We start from the raw sequence: 21710 nt of genomic DNA on the forward strand, positions 1-21710 counted from the left end.
ATCAATCCCTCTCAAATAACATACAATCAAAATGATAGCTATGAAATGGATGCATAAATTAAGAACTCGTTTTGATTTTGTTTCAAAAGTTGTATTTTATACGTTTTTTTTTCTGGTAAAACATACAGGGATTACATGATATATTGTATGCCTCATGCTAGCAATGAACACGTGGTTACACATCTCCATAGAAATATCAGAGCACAAGGTTAATCCCACAGCTCCATCTAGCGTTTAAGCAGATAACTACTTCACAAATACTTTTTTTAAGCAATGCCGATTGATTAAAAGCCGGGCAGGGATGAGTGCAACCGTTTAAATCGTCGTAGCTATCTTTTTACACACTGCCGAAAGCTACAGAAAAGAGAAGCAGATGGATCGTTGCAATTCGCAGAAACCGCTGGAATCCCGACAGCGAAACGTTTTTTTTTTTTTTTTTGGGCAGAATTATACCCGAAACATTGTGACGTTAGTTATTTAACATGTTGGGCTGGGCGATTTGACAATGTCTAATAATTATATATAATTGATCATCCGGATTTAGATCTACCTATATTGTATAATACTGTGTAGCACAAAACGTTCGGCTTTGCTTTATGCATTTCCCCCGCGTCAAAATGTAGACGCATACATAGTCGATTTCTGAACACGTGCCAAGATCCATGGGACACTGGTTCTTTTGTAAGTAGTAAGGAACGGTGTCGAGGCCAACTTGCTTTAATTTAAGAAGATAATCGTTTGTTTTACTCTTGTTCTCGCTGTTCCCCTATGAAATCGAGTCATGCATGCAGCAGGATGCTCTGCCACTCAGTCCGGCTGAGGGAGTGTGTTCCGGCGGGAAATGACGTCAATGCTCTCTTTACCCTTGTCACGTAGTAGCTGTTACTTTTCTTAGCGCTGATCAACGTGGACTAGACTGTACACTGTAAAAAAAAAAAAAAAACTATTTTTATTTTTTCAAATCCAATGTGGTTCCGATAACAATATTTTGAGTTTATGTTGATTAAACCAATCTCCATTGTGTATTAACTCAAATGTTTCATTTCAATTAACTCAAAATTATGACAATCAGGTTACTTTTTCAAAGTTAAACCAACATTTTATTTATTTATTTTTACACAGTGTAGGCCTAGTTGTGATTACTGGATGAGGGTATTTTTTTCTTTCGTTCTTTTTTAGAATGTCAGAGATTTTCCAATTAGCATTCAGGTGTAAAGTATTTTTCTTATAAATAATAGAAGAAGTGCACAAATGTCTCCAGCGTGATACAACCTGTTTGAATGCCATGTAAACTCATCAGTCATCATTGACCGATCGTCAAGCTAGTCTAGAGAAAGAGCAATTTTCTGTCTCATCATTATCAGCAAACATTTTCGCTCCATCCAAACAAAGTATGATCCAACAAAATCCAAAGAAAACTTTAATATTTTATTATGTATCTGTTCTGTTCAATAAAAACTGCACTTGGATTTAATATTTGATTTGATTATTATTCCATCAGTATAATCTGTTTATTTCCTAGAAAAGTGTCATGGAAAAGTGTCTGTAGTTGCATAATCATGCAACTGTTGAAAAACATGTGTTTGTTCTGCAAATTATTTTTCCATTGTATTATTCATGTTTGTATGATGTTGTATATTATTTTCTCCAAAGGGTTAAAATGAAGAATTAAAAAGCATAACATTTGTACAATTTTCTTTGTTCTACTGCTTGTAATATTCTTTATTTTTATTACTGAGAAAAAAATATATATTGCATTCTTATTAGGCTACAAGACCTCAGAGAACTAGATAGATAGATAGATAGATAGATAGATAGATAGATAGATAGATAGATAGATAGATAGATAGATAGATAGATAGATAGATAGATAGATAGATAGATAGATAGATAGACAGACCATCAACGTGTAGGCCTAATACACGAAGAGCTTTCAAAATATAGACACCATCAATGTGTAGTAAGTAACGAAGAGCTTTCAAAACATAAACACCAACGTGTAATACTCAAAGAGCTTTCAAAAGATTATGCCATAGCCCATGATGAGCATCTATTACGCAGCCTGCTGTGTGAAGAGCATCTGAGGACTGTAGCGTCACATCCTGCGTGCCATCCACATCATCTGTGCGGCGGGATAAATCTGTGCAGCAGCCAGCAGATCATATTGTGCTCTAAATGTAAATACCTAACCGACCCTCATTCGGCGTCCATCATTCACAGGAGAATGAAAGCGGAACCGGAGCGGAAGGTGAAGCGTGCGTTTGCGTTAAAAACAAACTGAAGCCGCTGGTTTATAATCGAACCATGTAGCTAGGACGCGTTTGTGACGTCGCCGCTGCATATCGCGTTACGTCACATGCTGGTAAATCCGTCGCGCGTTTCGCGATCTGTTTGCCAATAAAGCGAGACGCGGTTGGCATGTGTGCGTGCCGTGTTTGGGTAATGACACTATTAAACGACATCTATACGCTCGTATCGCGCAGCAGCTGATGTTTGATGGACACTGAGCGCGATTTCACCGCCGTGAATGATGAAAAACCGCGAATATCAGCAAATAGATCCTCAGGCACTCGCGACCCCGACCCCGACGCCTCCACCGCGACCTCTGCCCGAGCACGACCTCAAGCCCAAACGAGCCCGGAGAAAATGGGAGGTGTTTCCCGGGAAGAACCGCTTCTACTGTGACGGTCGCATCATCGTGGCGCGTCAGAGCGGCGTGTTGCCGCTCACACTGGGACTCATCTTGCTCACCAGCGGACTCTTCTTCGTCTTCGAGTGAGTATGCCTTTGGCTGCTAGACCGCATGGTCACTTAGCTGGCTTGTTGATAGAACATCTAAGCAAGTAATGCTGTGTTGAATAAAGTATGAAGAACACAGCAATAGGCCTAGAGGAGATCGTGGTGAAGATGTCACAGGTTCAGCCGTTCAGGGTTTGGAGAGAAAAGTACGATTACATCAATGTCTGTTTTTACTCTAACTTGTTACCAGTGGTTTTGTATGTTGGTCTCAAACACTTGCTTCAAGTCTTAATTAGGATGTTTTTGTGAAATAAAGCTACGCTGACACATTCAAAGATCACTCTTAAAAAATGAGAATCTCATCGTTCTGTGGATCATATGGTATGCCTAAAATAAAAATGATTTCTATAAAAATTAAGCAGCATTTCTTGATCAGCATATTAGAATAATTTCTGAAGGATAATTTTCAAATTTATTACATTTTAAAATAGGCTAAACTATCCCTTATGTCAAGGGTCATAATGAAGGATTTTTTATTTATTTTTTTGCTGCAAGATTGTAGCTACTGTTCATAAGACAAGTTTTTTTTCCCATAAATGTCAGATTGGGCACAGTTTGTCACACTTAATCAGCATTTAATACAAAAAAAAAGTAATTATGGAGTTAACAAACAGTAGGTTTCCAATGTGACAACTTGCCCCGTTTATGTGACAATGTGCCCTTTTATAGAATCAGCATTGGACTGAATCTGATATTGTTTTTTAAATCAATATTTAATTTGTAACTGCCTGTTTACCTCTATGCAGTACCTCATTTATTTAATTTATTATAACTAAATTATTATTTGACTACAACAATAAAATATAATTGGCATTATGCATGTTTTTAAAATGATCAGAAACGATTTTTATTTAATGTCATCATTATGTATACAAACTATGTGACAATGTACCCTGTTAAAGGACCTGCAATGGAAATCATCCAATGTTTTTTTTTTTTAAATCTATACATATTGTTTTAAATTCTCTGTTTATAAATTAGTTTTATTCATAATAATCAGATCATTAAACTACTGCAATACAAAATAAGGACCACTATGCTATTTTTTTTATAGAAGTGTTAGTGTTAGTAGCAATAATTCTGAATAATACTAGCTTGTAATATAAATGGTTACAGATATATTGTCTAATTGTTTAACTATATATATATATATATATATATATATATATATATATATATATATATATATATATATATATATATATATATATATATAAATTATGACAATGTTATTAAAATACGTTTATTTAACCTGCGAATTCTTCTGTTGCAAATCAGAGAACCGACTACCGGTAGTGCCTTTTCAGTAGACTTGATATTAGTCCTGATAATACTTTGCAAAGTGTGCATATGGCAAATATCAACTGGTCAAACATGTCTCTTTTCCAGGGCAATAATATTAGAAAATAGCTTTATTTGTGAGCAAGACGATTGCTACAAACTGAAAACAAACTTGCCTATTCTGATTTAGTATAAAATGTTCTATAAATCTGCATGTGAAATGTACTGTCTCTCTCGAGACCATATTTGTATTGAGGCCACTTTTAGGGACTTAATTAATGATGTATGGTTACTTAAAAGTGGCTCATTTAATTTTAGTGTTAATCATACCCCTCATTTTAAAGCAATTCCTTGTGGATACAGCACATTATGTGGAGATTAATTTTGATTCTGTAGATCAAATATCCATGTTACATTAGGATTATGTTCTTTATTTTCAATGTACTGCAACACTTTAGACATCAGTTCTTGTTTGGGTCCTCTTACACAACCACCGCTGTCTCTCGTTCTCTTTATAGTGCATTGGTTTAGCATTAGGTATTGGATTTGGGATCCGCAGAGCTGCAGGGAATGGAACCGTTTAATGGAGCACTGTATTTTAAAGCTTCCTTGTTCCGAAATCAATGTTTTCCTAATTGAGCCGTTCTGTGGTTACAGCTGCCCGTTCCTGGTGAAGCACCTCACCAGCTGCATCCCGGCCATCGGAGGGGTCCTTTTTGTGTTTGTGGTCATCTCTCTCTTCCAGACCAGCTTCACGGATCCGGGGATTCTGCCCCGGGCAACACCAGAGGAGGCCGCAGACATTGAGAAACAGATCGGTGAGGGAGCACACATCTCCACGTGTCCATGTTATGTTCAGAAAGGATAGAGTGTAGGCTGTATATGGCACACTAGATTTAGTTTAATCTAGTTTGTGAAACTTAATGTGTGCACTATGCCCAAAATTGATCATCTTTGTGTGAGGGACACCAATCCTAAAATGTATAAATCAGCTATTTTCATGTCTAAAGACCCAATTTATATTATACTGTCTGTGCTGTTATAAATGTGTAAAATAAATGTGAAAATATTTAGTTTATTTTGTTTACAAATTAAAATGTATTTTAATCAATTTATTTAATAAATGCGACCCCCTGAGGGTCCATGCACTCCAATTTGAAAACCCTTGCACAATGCAATGATGCATTTAAAAAAAACAAAAAAAAAACTCATCTGCAACACTCATATTAATTTATTAATTCACAGTGTAATTCAGCGAGTGTTGTTCAGTTATCTATTTAATTATTTAGCATTTATTATCCAAGTTTGTCTAAAATATCTTTTGACAGTTGATTATTTAATGAGTTAAGAAAGAGACGTCTGATGTTGTTTCTGTTTCAGTCATTATTGTGGAAATGTGAGGGCAAGTCTAGGGCATTGCATTTTGGGATAGAGTGCCGGTGCAGTGTGCTCAGTTGCTGCTACATTTTGACAAATGTATTACGTCCTCCACATTCATGTGTGTATTAAGTAGTAGAGCTGCATGATTGTGGATACATTGAGGATCATGTTTTTGTTTTTAAGTTGAGACCACGATTCTGAATAGACAACTAAATAAAATAAAATGTAGTTTACTAGAGGTTCTGACACAATGTTCAGTTAATGTACACTATTGCTGCAGTCCATTCAAAAGTTAATTTGAATTACTTAAAAATAATTGGTTTAAATTAATGATTCAATGACTCGCTCATAAGGGTCGCGAATCAGTACATTGTGTACACTAATTCGGGCACTGGTAAGGACCCTGCCTCACTACACATTGTGACATTGATGACTATTTCTGGCGACATGGCAACGTCCTCATTGTGCATGTGCAACAACACTACTTGTATTTATGAACAACAGCAGGACTGATATCTTTCTGAGATGTTATTTGAAGTACATTGATAAATACTTTGCTTGTTATATACATGTACAACATTTCAGCCGTAAATAAATTCTAAATGTTAGCTAGATTGATCATTGCCTGTCTAGCACCGTATGTTTATGCTGAAATATAATTGCATAATGGTTTGTATTCTGTCGCGTGTTGTCATTATGTGTAGTGAGTTGGCTAACGTATTTATGTTTCGTGCTTCAGAACATCTGCTAAGGCAACATAGTGAGCATCAATGCTTTCTGGTTTTTATGCTGCATTGTGGGACTTAAAATGGCCGACTCCTTCATCAATGCCCTGACTACTGATCTAGGGAGCTGAATGAGATGCACTTCTTGTTTCATAACTGAATGAATCACCATTTTTTTTTAACGAATCTCTTGAATGATTCAATGACATATGCATTTTATTTAGTAATGCCACTTACTGGTGCAACGATGTCATTAACATGACACTTCAAATAAAGATTGTATCACTTTCAAAAGGTAATTTACTTTTGATCACTACTGTAGACATCAGTGTTTATATCCAAACTGTACACCTTTATCAGAGTACTTCTGTGATCATTCAGTGATCATTTGAATTATTGTAACAGAAATGATAGTGTTAAGTTAAAGATAGGCCTTCTGTTTCTGAGTTGATTTCATACCTACACATGACAACTGAGTCGATGGGTCGATGGCAGCGCAAATGCAGTTAATCAGTAATAGTAAGAAAGAGGCAGTCATAATGTAATTCTAAAATTTCAACTACAAAACTATTGATTTGAAAACATTCTTATGAACAAAATAAAATAAGTAAATGAAAAATCTGAACAGAAACTGAGTTATTGTTAGTTACAGTATCTCACACGTGTCTGTGGTTGTGTTTACCGTTGGTTGTTTGGCAAATTTTTGCGGACAAAATCAAGTAATTTCAATAAGAATCCACGCTATCAGGAATTTTGCGTGAGGGTGAAAGATTTCCCATCAGGTTCAAGTTGGTTTCATGCATCACTGCATTGACCAACAGAAAGCTGCTTGGTTTGAAAGTGACTTTTATGTGACCTTGTCCTTCATACTTCGCTACACGATTGACATGATAGTTTCAATAGTGTAATTCAGCTAATGTGACCGTATCATATGACATCGAAACCTGCAATATACTATACTCAAAATCTTTATTTTTTATTATTAGAAAAGTAAAGTTGTAAAAGGGTGCCGAAATTCCGTGGGCAAAATGCAGTCACCGTCAGGGCCTCGGCCTGGCCACCTTGGTCACTGTGCCCCCTCACCTCTGCTCGACCACCCCACCCAGCCCAAGGAGTGGGCACCCTGTTTTTAGTTTGTGAGCTCGGCACAGCAGTACTGTCCTGGGAAGACCTCCCACTCAGAAGTACGAGATGGGGAGTGGATGGATGTGTAGGCTGTCAATATCATGTATTAAAAACGAATTTTCATTTCAGTTCGTTCTTAGCAAAAATATTTTTTCGTTCAGCCAGGTTCCAGAGCGAAATTAAAGAACGGAGTAGTGTTAAGTTTGTGCTAATAATCTTTGAAAACAAAAAAAAATCGCGGATACCAATGCATTTGTAACTTAAACATGATATTTGTTTAGCTATTGCACTTTTTTTAAATGGTCAACCGCAGCAGAGCCTTCGGCATGCTTTCAGTTAGCTTCAGTTTATGATTCTAAATTTATTTTAGAGCTCACCTTTTATTTTTTTTCTAATTTTGTTTGAAATAAAATGACATTACATATTAATTAACTGTATATATATATATACAATTACTTTGATTATTTATTCCTTAAATTATAGCCTTAATAATTAGGTAATCGTGTTTCCAATTTTTAATTTTAATTTTTTCCGTTGTGTACGATAGATTCTGACAATTAAAAAAAAATGTAATCATGTATTTATGACATCAATTACTGCTTTATTTGTTCAGAAACAGAAGCTTGAGATAACTTGATGCTATTTGTGTATTTAACTATATCATATGTTTAGCATTGTTGGGTACAGCAACTACAGCGCTTTCAGTATAGGCTATTTTATGGAGCTGCCAACACAGGAGACTCTGATGGCATGCCTTCAGTTGACAGACACCCCATTTATAAGACCATTTTGCAAGATGTAAACAACACTGGTCCAGAAGCACTCCCTGTTTCAGTTTTTTAACACTACATAAGCGTCGGGAAAAAATACAACCAACAGAACATATAAAACTGAATCAGAAAGTTAAACAAACATCTTTAAGATGTTTTCTTTACATGTGAAATAAAGAAACCAGTTACAAACTGAAACAGGAAGTGTTTCTGGACCAGTGTTTACATCTTGCAAAATGGTCTATAAAACTATGTTATTAAACTGTATATAAAATAATTGATTTACTAGCTTCGTCGTCTCCCCCCCCCCCCCCCCCCCCATCTATTTTATTATTCGCACCTGTTTCTGAATAAGTGGCACACTATTTAGATCAATCAATATTCAGAAACAGGTGCAGTTTTTTTTGTCTGTTGATTGAAATGATTAATGATTGAATATTTAATATTTTGATTGAATGTTATTTTTAATATGAGATGTCAATGTCTGCCACTGCAGTTATTTTTTTCCGTCTGCAAAACAAAGTGAATAAAAAAGTTGAACCAACACCCCATCACCATTTGCCCCCTCACTTTGTGCGCTCTTAACACTAAAATCCCGAACTGTGATCAATATAAAAGGGGCCCAGTTTGATATATTGACCTCTTATTAAGTGGTGCTTCATGCGTTATTAATAAGACAATGGACCTTCTTTGCCAAATGTTTGTCAAATTTGCAAATCTGATATGTCTTAAAACATTTGGAAAATCAATTCTATAAAACCCCTGTTTGAGAAGTATAGAGGACATTCTGCCATACAAATTACAGAGGATGACACTGACAGGACTGTCACATGACAGGATGATTGTCATCTGGAACACACACTCCCGCAGGCCTTGAAATATCTTCACCCGCTCAGCACTAGCACACTCTTGTCTGATTGTTGCAATGAAATGTGACCTTACTCATCCATGCAGATTCATTTATTATTGTCCTCCAAACAGATAACCTGCCAGTTAGAGAACTGAAACAGTCTCTGGATATGACTTTTATTAATAATAAAATATAATTTCTGCTCTGTTCGAGCTGCTCAGGTTGAACCGTTTGTGAGGAACTGAGAAATGGAACATTGCATGATGACTCTCTGACCTGTAACAGCGTTTTTTTGTGTGTGTGTGTGTGTGTGTGTATAGCCTGTATTTATTCTCCCTTCTGTCCTTAACTGGAAAAAAAGCTTATTTTGTTAGTTGGAGTAATAATAAATGTTGTTTTACATCTTTGAACCATTTATTTCTGACCTGTAAATTTACCGTTTGCAAAATGTCATTTCATTTTCAACAGTAATTCTGTGCTGAATTTAAAATCCAAGTGGCAGAACTTCAGTCAAGTTTGAGGATCTAATACTGTGGTATAGTTTATGATGTGATTGACTGAATTGGAAACAGAAAATTACAGATTAGAGTATGCATTAGATGCATTAGACACTGTTGCCCTTGTCTTTTGGAGCTTCTTGCGTATGAAAAGCCATAAAAAAAGTATGCTTATTGCTTAAGTTAAAATTAGTTAACAAAAACCTCATCTCTAGACTTCTTGTTTTTTTCTTCCCTTCCATGCGTCATGTTTTTAAGCTAAAAAAGCTAGCATTAAACTGCAATGCTTTTCTGTTGAAAAACAAGTTCCGTATCTTTTGTTACACTATTGTTTCATTTACATGTTGGATTACATTTTAGTGTAAGAATAATTGTGTGCCTTTGGTTAGATGAATTGGTTGGGGAAAATATTATCATATATAAATATTACAATAAAATAAGCGACCAAATTAGTTCGGACAGTATGAAACCGAATAGGACTGTGTGCAAAATTGCTTTTACCTAATGTGATTTACGGAGAGGAATACAACGACAAACGGCAAAAGTCTTTTTTTCTGAAACAGAGCTTTTTCGATTGTGGTTTTGCTTAATGTTATCAATGTATTTTTGTTTGCATTAAAGCAGTAAAAAAAGCACCTTTAATAATGTATTACTATATTGATTACACAATGGAGTTTTTTTTTTCAAGCTTGCAACAAAAGCAAAGTTTTCTTTTTTTCTTTTTTTGTGCTTCTCCTTTAACCTTATTCTGTTCGTCTAGTTGTTCCAATAAACAGGAAGTCTTCGTCTAGTTGTTCCAATGAACAGGAAGTTTTAGCTATTTAGAGCCACATTTTAGAAACTCTGTTCAATAAGAGCTTTTAAAAATCAAAATGATCCTAACTGCATAGTTATGTTGTTTTCTTTAACGTTTCACCTCTCTCTCTCTCTCTCTCACTCTCTCTCACTCTCTCAGACAACCCAACAGGCTCGTCTTCATCCTACCGCCCCCCTCCACGCACTAAGGAGGTCATCATCAATCAGCAGGTGGTTAAACTCAAGTACTGCTTCACCTGCAAGATCTTCCGCCCACCGCGCACCTCCCACTGCAGCCTGTGTGACAACTGTGTGGGTGAGTGTTGCAGACAAAAGTGAGATCCAGCTTTATTTGGCTTGGTCCAACAAATCTGGGGCTGTTTTTTATTTAATAGCGACGTTTGCTAATCTAGTCATTTTACTATTGCTTATACTTATGTTATATTCAGCAATTTGTCGTCATGGCAATGTTTTCCCATTTATTGACTGACAGCTCTCCTGTCCTCATGTTGAGGTGTGTGTGTGTGTGTGTGTGTGTGTGTGTGTGTGTGTGTGTGTGTGTGTGTGTGTGTGTGTGTGTGTGTGTGTGTGTGTGTGTGTGTGTGTGTGTGTGTGTGTGTGTGTGTGTGTGTGTGTGTGTGTGTGTGTGTGTGTGTGTGTGTGTGTGTGTGTGTGTGTGTGTGTGTGTGTGTGTGTGTGTGTGTGTGTGTGTGTGTGTGTGTGTGTGTGTGTGTGTGTGTGTGTGTGTGTGTGTGTGTGTGTGTGTGTGTGTGTGTGTGTGTGTGTGTGTGTGTGTGTGTGTGTGTGTGTGTGTGTGTGTGTGTGTGTGTGTGTGTGTGTGTGTGTGTGTGTGTGTGTGTGTGTGTGTGTGTGTGTGTTTTTTTGTAGTTCTAGACTAAATGTGAGCATTTTCTCATCTCACTTGCACAAAAAAAAAAATTCAATATTCCTCAAAATGAATAAAATCAGTGAAATGCAGAATGAGAATATTGTGCAAACGTCCAATAAGTAAATATGTTAAATAAAAAATATTTTTTTATGCATTTAATCTCACTTTATTGACCAATGTACCTTCGATGATTCATTGGCTACAATGATCAGCGCTTCAAAAACATGTTGTAAATGTACATCAATGACACTTCACTGAACGCTTATGCTGCGTTCACACCAAATGCAAATAGAGCGTCTGGAGCGAGTGATTTTTATGTTAAGTCAGTGTAAAGACGCGTTTACACGCGTGTAGAGGTCCAGTGGCGCGATAGACGCATTTAACGTGGCGCAGTGGACGTGATTTCGCCTCGTCGTGTAGCAGCACTTCTGGGTTGTACGTCAGAACGTAGGCATGTGTGTGATGCTGGCCAATAGTAATCCTACGTTCTGACGTACAACCCTGAAGCGCTGCGCTATTATACTATGTGAACTCACTCAGTGGCCCACACAGAATATTAAAAATATTCAATTCAATTCAAATTTATTTGTATAGTGCTTTTCACAATACATATTGTTTCAAAGCAGCTTTACAGACAATGCATTCAGAAATGTACATAGAAAATTCTCTTTTTTTTCTTCATAAAAATCACAATAAATTTTTTTCTTAAGTATTTATATTTATTTTCCCCATTCATGTTTGCGATAAGAATTCTTTGTTAAATTGTAATAAGCGATGAACCAAACTTACCAAATTTTTAAAAATTGGACAAAGATGGGTACAATACTGTGTGCTTAACTGCTTTAATGAGGGAAAGAACTACATCCCATGAAGCATTGCGAATGTCAATTAAAAAAAAAAACTACGGTATGCAGAAATATATATTATGTATATAGAAACATTTTAATTTAGTTTCAAAATGTGCATATGTATGACTACTTAAATTCTTTAGTTCGAGAGCCTCCGTAAGACATAATCCATTATGTAATTTGCAGAGCTTTATAGGAGTGGGTGGCCACTAAAGTATAATTTTGTCTCAATTTGCTCGGCACACGATTGTTATCGTTTTTTTTTTTTTTTTTTTTTTTTTTTTTTTTTTGCAGAATCATGGGTAATGTAGTTTTTCACTAGGAATTCAGCTGATAAACGCATCAATTCCAAAATCGAATCAGTTCCCCTAGGAAGAAAATTAATTAAATTTTTTACTTCTCTGTTGCTCTCTATTTTTTTCTGACAAACACCACTCATAATGTCTTCATAAAATGTAATCTAGTAACATTCAGTATTAAATGCCAATATATTTTTTTCTGTTTGCAGTTTCACACTATTCTGCTTGTGAATCCACGTGGGATGTTGTTTTTCTAAGATGAAGCAGTGTTGTTAATAGTGATAGGTTTATGCAAGCCGGTTTGAACCAGTTTGTATTTTGGTTCAATCTCTCAAGTTCTCATTTGTTCTTAAGCCAGCAGACTTTTTAATTACTGCTGTAATAAATCAAGAACCTTGTGACGCCCTGCTGTCTTGTGTCTTTGATAGAGCGCTTCGATCATCATTGCCCTTGGGTCGGGAACTGTGTGGGGAAACGAAACTACCGCTTCTTCTACACCTTTGTCGTCTCGCTCTCTTTCCTCACGGCCTTCATCTTCGGTTGTGTAACCACACACCTGGCTCTAAGTATGTGTCATATCATTTAACTTGCCAACTGTTTCTGTGTCTTTGAGCTTGAGCAAATATATGGAACAGTGAGTCGTGTGTGAATTGAGCAGATTATTTTCTCTTGTGTAAACGGATTTGTAACCAGACTAGGTATTTCTTTCTAATGCTTTTATTTTACACATCCACATGCATGAATGAATCACAGTTTCCACAAAAATATGACTGTTTTGAACATTGATGATAATAAGAAATGTATCTTGAACAGCAAATCATATTAGAATGATTTGCGAAGGATCATGTGACACTGAAGACTGGAGTAAGGATGCTGAAAATTCAGCTTAGCCATCAATGAAATAAATTACTTTAAAAAAGTACTTTTTTTTTTTAAACTTTTTTTTTTAAATGGAAAACTATCCTATTATAATATTTCACAATATTACTGTTTTTACTGTATTTTTGATCAAATGCATACAGCCTTGATTAGCATAAGTGTCATACACACTATATAAATACTTTTTGCAAAATTTAAACTGCTAAAAATAATTTCCAGTTTTTATTTTTTATTTTATTTTACAGTGTCTTTGTTACAAGTTACATATACTTACTATACAGTAACAGTAAATTATGCATAATTACATGCAACTAAACCAAACCCTACTCCTAGACATAAGCCTATTGTAAGTAGTACATGTTGTTAATTAATATTACTCAGTACTTAAATGTATAGTTAACAAGGACACCTTAAAATAGTGTAACCAAATGTGTCCTGACATTTGACTGGTAGTGTTGTGATTTACATCAGCTCTTTTTAAAAACTTAGTTTGGTTGCACTATGCTGCATTTGTAAAGTCAAACACAGTTGTCAAATGAGCCTGTAAGAGGCAATGTGTATCTCTTATTGGGCTTGAATGGCTTATGATCTGATATCAACTTTTATTGACTAATGTTCTCTTTTATAGGGTCACAAGGAGGAAATGGGTTGGTTTTTGCTCTCCAAGCGAGTCCTGCCAGATATCCTTTCATTTTTGATGTCTGATTTCAGATGAAATTATTTGATTCCAATAAAGGAATGGTTTGGGTTAATATAAGTGAAGCTTTATGAACAGCATCTGAGACGCCAAAAATAGTTTCAACTTGTCCCTCAAAATCGAATCTGTAGTAATGCACGTACAATGGAAATCTATAAGGTAAGACATTGCACTGGAATAAATGTTAAAATACAGTGCTTTGATAGTATCTGTGTGGTAGTAAAAAACTTTTACGTTGGACACTTTTTTCTGCGGTTTGAATTTGAGTGATTTGTTCAGTCCCTAAAATATCACATTTCAGTTTTTAAACAAAATACAGATATCTTGGCTACAAATTAATAATTAGTTTCCACGACTTAATTTGCGGCCATGTTGTATTCATTTGTTCTTTCGTGTTCGTAAAATCGCTCCCAAGACTAATTAATTTGTTCCCTTTGTTTTAGGTGAACCATGGCCATGTTTTACGAAATCATTCCCTGATTTGTGTAAATTGTGACCAGATTGTACAAATCTGTCCCCTCTTTTTTTTTTATTATACTTGCCCCCATAGACTTCCATTATAAGAGTGACTAGTCAAAGTTATAGCCACAGATGCTGTTGGTCCAGCTGTAATTAACCCAGAATATTCATGTATTGTGTTAATTTGTATTTCTTTATTCATTCAAATTCTGAAGCCTTCCTTGACGTCTGTCCACTGCTCTTGAGTTAGTGGTTTGCTTCTTTTCTGTATGGTCCATTTTGGGCCTCTCAGGCTTCCATACATACCTGGTGGCTGCGAATCTTACTACCAATGAGGATGTGAGTGTTTTTCTTTCATGGCCTAAGAGATGTATTTTTATCACTGGAAATTGTATCGCACTTTGTCTACTCTTAGAACAGCATTATGGTAAAAATGGAACACATTATGGCAACCGCTTTCTTACCGCGTGTTGGGCAGAACTGACAGAACGGCAGTTTCTTTGTTTTTCCCCTCCGTTTGGCCATCCAGTTTGAAAAGTTGACTGGTGAATATTATTGATAAATATATAAACCTGGTTATTTAAAACAAATTTAGTTCCTTAGTGCTATTAGAGAAATCTTACGTGTTTTATTTTTTGCATGACTGACAAATAGGCATTACAAACACCGTTTGTGTTAAACCTGTATCATCCAAATGAATTGGAAATTGAAGGAAACTTTATATGCAGTTGAAATACATAGAATAAGTACTTTTTAAGTGTTGCTGTATTTTTTTCTTTTCTTCCATTTACAGATAAAAGGTTCCTGGTCAGGGAAAAGTGGAAACGAGGACGTTGGAAATCCGTACAGCTACAACAGTATGATCAAAAACTGCTGTTCTGTGCTCTGTGGACCCATGCCGCCCAGGTGAGACGTGTGTAGATCAGTAGGTTAAGGTAAACGTATTTGCCCTAGCAGGCTGAAATGGGCCAGTTAAAGCCTGTATTTATTACTGCGGCTTTATTGTGATTCCCATTCTTCCCCTCTCGTCTTGTCAGTTTGATTGACAGGCGAGGTTTTGTGCCCTCCGATGACTCCGTCCAGACCAGTCCGGTGGAAGTCAAACTTCCAGCTGCTAAAAACGACATAAACATGGTAGGACGTGCAGTCACCTCAGGCCGACCTCCTCCTCCTCCACCCCCGGTCGTAACCCTACAGCAACCTGCCATCTCCATACAGAACCACTCGACCGCCTGACTACTTGTGTCTGTGCCAAACCGAGCATCCCCCCTTCTTGCGGTGTTGTTTGATGCGTTTTGGCATGGGCCGCACCCTTCATTTAGATGTCAGACAGCGTTCGGGTCGCTGGGCTGCCGCCAAGTGCAGCGGTCTCAGATTTGTTTGGTGTTGAGTAGAGGCGTTACGGCTGTGCTGCCTTGGTCAAAGTCAGATAGATGAGATTTGTGTTTACTTTATAAACATTTATTTCCCTTTCAAACTCTCGACTCATTCTCTATGGTTTAGCTCCTTCGTAGTTCAGTGGGTTGGAGTGTAGATGGTTTACAAAGGAATGGGTGTAGCTGACATGCTTCATGTTGCACATTTACAGAAAGAGGAAACGAAACTTCTGTCTTCCTGTAACACTAGGTAGAATTCTGAGTTAGTGAGCAGGAAAGACGCTGTAGTTTCATGTGATTGTGGTGTTTGCTTTTAAAGCGCTTTATTTGAAGGTTCAAAGACCTTTGTGCTACTCACAGATCTGTAAGATTACGACACTCAATCATGCTCTTGGAAAAACATCAGATATAAACAAACTGTCAACATTTTTTTTTGTTTATTTTTCCTTTATTTATTAAGGTTTGTGTAACTCAAGTTGTTTTTATTATAATCTGAGCATATACAAACAACTTGGGCTTTTTAAGTTGTTTGTATAATTTAGGTTGCTTTAAGCAAACAAACAACGTTTTTTGTTTTGGTTTTTGTAGTTTTATAGTGGGTTTTTATCAACTTGAATGTGCCTTGAAGTTGTTTGTTTTTCTCCACTAGTAATGTGTTGTTTTATACTCGGATGTTAACCTCATCATCATCCAAAAGTGCCTCATCACATCAGTGAACAAACAAACAGCGCTATTGTTTGTGAACATTTCTCCGGTTGTAACTTGGGGCAGAAAGGTCCATGTCATCGTGTATTCTGTGAAATCTAAAGTAAAATATCTAAACATGACTTCCATTCAACTTTGGAAAGTAACAGTTTGATTTGCAGAATAAAACTGATAAAATGAATAAGGTGCTAATGCATCTCTTCACTGATGCACTGTTCACTGTTAATAACAGTAGTGGGAGTAGTGTAGCTTTACTCATACTTGCCTTATTGTGTTTGTGTGTGTGTGTGCGTGTTTACGTTGTGAAACGGTTTGCATGTCTCATGGACATTTCCCTATGGGATTTTATGTATTATGACAGCATGGGTTTAAATCCCTGATTTCGTTTTTTTTTTAATGATCATTCCTGACATTTTTGTACTTTTTCAACATATTTGTGCTTGTATAAAAATGCCTTTTAATGTAAATAAATATTTTTTTCAAACTAAACCACAGAATTCCTGTCCTGCATGTACATTTGTTGTTTCTGCCATGATTTAATTATGTAGGGTGAGTTGTTTGTTTACGGCACACTGACTGTTGTGTGGTTTTCCTGGCATGTTCCGATGCATTAGTGCACATTAGTGATGTTACACTTTCCGGTCTTAGTACATTAACCCTTGTCCTGTGTGTGTGTGTGTGTTTAGGAAAAAGATTGCCTGGATTTCGCCCTGTCTTGTGCCAGCTGATGGTTCAGTGGGCAGAAGTAGGGGATTGTAGGGAGGTTGGTAAGACTCAGGCGGGTGTTTTGGGCACATTCATAGATTCCTGTAGGTGGCGTCACATTGGCTCCACATGCTTTTGGCCTGCATGCTGCATTACTGCTGCTGGCAGAGCTTCTAGTGCTGATGCACGGCGTCTGGTCTGATGTTTTCCAGCATCAGCACACAATCAGCACTGCTCTTCCTCCTCCCATTCTGACCACTAACCACTATTTCATGTTTAGTTTGCGTAAATAGATGTGTGCAATATATTTTGGACTTGGACTTAGTCTGTTGTTAAGCTGTATTATCATGCTGTGGACTCAAATCCTAGTGATAATTCACTAAAAAATTACAAATTGTCATTTTCTCACCCTCATGTTGTTCCAAACCTGTATAATTACTTCTGTGAATAACAAAAGATGTTAAGCAGAATGTCCTAGCGGTTCTTTCCCATACAGTGAATGCATGTTGAAGCCTCACAGTCCCTGTTTACTATTCACATTTTTTTAAATAAATTCTTTAGTTCATATTATTATTACTTTTAGAATTCCATTATTAATTCATTACAACAAAACTCTGTTGTGGATTTGCATTTTTAATTACACGTCATATGAAAAACCAGTCAGTAAATATCACTGCCATTTAAGTGTCTCAAAATACACATCACAATGGTTCTAGGGTTTGGTCATATCGGCATTGTGGTTTAGTGAGGGTAAGTGACTTATTGACTGAGCGAGAATGATTCATACCGCAAGATTCACGTCTGTGAATCGGACACCACGGCTCACATTGTGTTTGTTATTGCGTGCGTCAGAAGATACTGATGCACACTAAAGATGATATCTGTAGAAAACCACACACTTACGTTTTTGCAAGTGCCAAATTATGGCTGATTTGAAATTGTTACAACTGTTGGTTACAATTTATTTAAAGGTGTCCTTGTTACAGTGTAATTGTATATTTAAGTACTGAGTAATATTAATGAACAATGTACTTACTATATAGTTATGGTTAGGAATATGGTTTGGTTTGGGGTTATTTGCTAGTAATTTACTATTATTACTGTAGTAAGTATTTCATAGAGTCTGTTACACATTGCATGTAGTGTTACCCAAATTTGTTGCATTTAGTTGCATTCTAGTGGCCTTTTTGTCGTTTTTGGAACGCCTATTTTAAGAGCAGCATGAACTTCTGCTAAGCATCTTCTTTAGTGCATTGGAGATAAGTGTCAAATAAGTTTGGAACGACATGAGGGCGAGTAAATAATTTTAGATTAAAATTTTCTGTGACCTACCCTTTAATCTGTGTTTTGTGTCTGTCTGTTCTGATTTGACTCCTTATCTCTGATTCTCATGATTTTTGCTGCTGTTAATTTCCATTGTTCTCTCCTGGCAGAATGTATATGAAGTGATCATATACAGTTCTATATAGCAGAACAAAAGCAGAAGCATCTGCATGAGTCAACAGAGACGCTGATATCTGATTGACTGTTGCTTACTGCTCAGCTATTTATGTTTCTCTTTTAAACCGCATCAAAATACTTTTACTTTCACTGTTTCTAACTTGAATCTACTTCCTTTTTTGTCTCTGTCACACCCATTCCCATAATCCTGTTTTTTTTTTTTTTTTTGTCATAACGCTTAGTCCATTGTTCCCTCACTCTTTCCTATCTTCCTCCACAGTGCACGCATGGTACCAAAGGTCTGCTGGAAACGGCCTCTCGATCTCCTCTCCTCACAAGCTCCTGTCCGCAGGCCAAACCTCAAGCGGCGCCGGCCGTGTTGGAGCCTCTTCCAGAGGTCACCCCTTCACCTGCCCTGGAGCCGGCCAAGACAACTGCAGGACGCCAGTCCACCAGCACCCCTCACAAACATCACTCCCACCACAGATCCAAGGGAAAACAAGCCAGTCATCACACCCACAAGACATCCAACTCCTCTCCAAGACCCCATCACAGCCACAGTTCAAGACGGAAAGACTCCAAGAACAGAGACCCAAAATTCAGTTCTCTGCGCTGAGCAATGCGACTCCACGAACCTGCGACCATCCTGTCGTGGTGCACATTGATGCGTTTCTTGGATTATTTGAGTTTGTCGTCATAGATTGATCAATTTGTTGGGCGGCTTCAGTTGGGACTCCAAAAACAGGTCTAATGTTTCCAGAAAGACCTCCAGCTTTAGGAAACTGACGGTAGTGTTATGGTCTTCCTGTTCTGTTGAGGAATACTATCAACGCTGCAATCTGGAGAGCAGGTGTGAAGCATGGACTTCCGTTAACAGATTGATGACTGGGAAACTTTGTAATTCATATACAGTGTTTTCATAGAGACAAGCACAAAGGCCTCAAAAGTGAACCTTTAAGACAACTGGTCATTCTTAACAGTGAGTTCCAAAATGAGCTTCGTCACAACAGCGATATTGGAACAAGAACACTGTTGTCCTCAATATGGACATGAACTCTGGGATCCATTTCTCATTGTGGATACATTGGTCAAGCTTCAATAAGCAAAAACCAATCTTTATGCAAAAAAATAAAATAAAATAAATTCCACGAGCATGCCTGGAGAATATAGCTCACAATCATTCTTCATCCATCATGTTGAGTCTTGTTGAATTCTTATTTTTCCCAAAGGACCTCAGCATGATTTTGTAACATTGTGTTTGAAACATGGTATTAGTGTGCACAAGTAGCTGTTAATGTGGATCAGACGATGCCTCCGAGTCTCCTGATCACCGTGTTGAAGGTCTAGTTGAAAAGTAATATGAGTGTTTCTCTCTAAACCTCGTCACATCTGCTGTTCTTCACGTTGCATTCCTGACCCACTGCTGTCTATTTTAAATAAGTAATCAGACAGTCTTAATGCACTAAGTCTCAACGCAGCAATACTGTAATGTTTTAGTTACTCATTGTTTGACTCATGTGCTACTGTATGTGTGGACACTTTGTGTTTGATTGGAAATGGGTATATGGGTGTTATTGTTATCCAGGTTTTGACTTGATATGCAAACTGAATGTTATTTATGAATGCTGAAATTGATCCTCTGTTTTTCAAGACCTCTGCAACATTTGCACAAATAAATATGAAGAACTAACAGGCAAGCCTGGAGTTTTTGATACGTTTCTGTGTTTAAAGCGGTGCTGCCTCACACATCAGACATGGAGTTCACATGTTTGGTGCACAATTAATTGTTTGCACAGAACGTTCATTTTCTAGTGTGATTCTGAGTGACAGAATATGTGTGAAGCTTGTTATTTTATTACCATGTGAGAGGATATAATTCTAATTAGATTTTATTTAGGATTTATGGATTCAAAAGTGTTTTTGTTTATGTCTGCAATGGAATACTAGGTTACTGCATTTTAGCATACTTTTTTAAGAGTATTTATTACGGAAATGATATACCTAAGCATACATATACTTAAGCATATCATGTTTTGGAACACTTAATTACATGTTAATTGCAATTAAATAAAAATGCATTATAGTTTAAATGTATATTAAATACAATTAGCTGTACTTTAGAGTGCTTTTTTGACAAACTAAAATATACTTGAATGTTATTTTTCTTGAAACTAGTAGGCCCATCATGTATTTAAAAAAAAAATCTAATTACACATTTGTAATGATGGTACAATTTAGTAATGAAATATTAACTTCAAATGCAATATTAACACACTACAGTTAAAATTACAATGCATATAGGCCTACGTTACTTGTACTTTAAGTGTAGCCTACTTTTAATCACCGCAAGTTTATTTGAAAATAGGTTAAAGTAAATAACTTTGTTTTTTAAACAATAAATAATATTTATTGAAATAATATTTCAATAAAAATATTAACTTCTGGCAGTCAAATCAAATAGTGGCAAGTTTCTAAAAATCTAGACCGATATTTGTTTCATCAGTAAGTCAAGTTGAGTGCATTTGTGTGTTCTGTTGTGTACAAAGGAAGGTTCGGCTGGTTAGAATGGCTCTGTTTCGCCCCCTGCTGGTGTAGCGTAACTGCAGCATCTGGCGTCTTGCATTTGCAACACCCGTTCAAATATATTTCCGAATTCTGTAGAAATAATAATTAAGTAACATTTAATTTTAAGGGGTTTTCTCTCTTTTCTTGAAATAAACTCACAATTCCCCACTGTCTGGTATTTTACTTCACCGCCGTGCATGACCACTAGATGTCAATAGTAGCCTACCTTCCAAATCCAATTTTACTTGGTTCATGAGACACGAATGGCAAGAAATCCAAGTTTAATCCATGCGACTTTTGGAATGTCTTATAACCTCTCTCTATGCTTATCTCATATCAGCAATGATGTCCCATATTATTTTACAACATGAAATTATTGGATTTTATAAATAAAACAGCCGACTACAACAATATTCATTCTGGCAGTTGAAAGTAGTTTTTGAAATTATTAAAATGTTTTATTACCTTCTTCTGGAACTAATTTGAGACGTTTTCATGTTTTTCCAGTGTACCCACAGATTTGATATGCACTGCATTTGGGAAAAGTGTTTTCAAGTAGGCTATAGCTTCCAGAATTTATTCTCTGTGCTTTTTAATAGTTGAATACATGAATGACCTTCTACATC

At 36.5% G+C, this 21710-nt stretch overlaps 1 protein-coding gene across 3 annotated transcripts; it reads left to right on the top strand.

The window, feature by feature from the left end:
- Positions 1 to 1182: 1182 nt before the first annotated feature.
- zdhhc18b (zDHHC palmitoyltransferase 18b) lies at positions 1183 to 20391 on the top strand. 3 transcript variants are annotated; one of them, XM_079589771.1, is made up of 10 exons: positions 1183 to 2775; positions 4738 to 4898; positions 10383 to 10538; positions 12687 to 12824; positions 13766 to 13817; positions 14530 to 14632; positions 15087 to 15199; positions 15331 to 15427; positions 17061 to 17141; positions 18800 to 20214. In XM_079589771.1, the coding sequence occupies exons 1-9, from the start codon at positions 2528 to 2530 to the stop codon at positions 17100 to 17102; spliced, it is 1110 nt and encodes a 369-aa protein (XP_079445897.1). In that variant the 5' UTR covers positions 1183 to 2527; the 3' UTR covers positions 17103 to 17141; positions 18800 to 20214. The 3 variants fall into 3 exon arrangements, with proteins under 3 accessions (XP_079445897.1, XP_079445896.1, XP_079445895.1); XM_079589770.1 differs by having other exon boundaries at positions 17061 to 17137; XM_079589769.1 differs by lacking the exon at positions 17061 to 17141 and having other exon boundaries at positions 2017 to 2775; positions 18800 to 20391.
- Positions 20392 to 21710: the final 1319 nt, after the last annotated feature.

Source organism: Phoxinus phoxinus (assembly GCF_949152265.1).
Source record: "Phoxinus phoxinus genome assembly, chromosome: 19".
NCBI classification, from domain to species: Eukaryota; Metazoa; Chordata; class Actinopteri; order Cypriniformes; family Leuciscidae; genus Phoxinus; species Phoxinus phoxinus.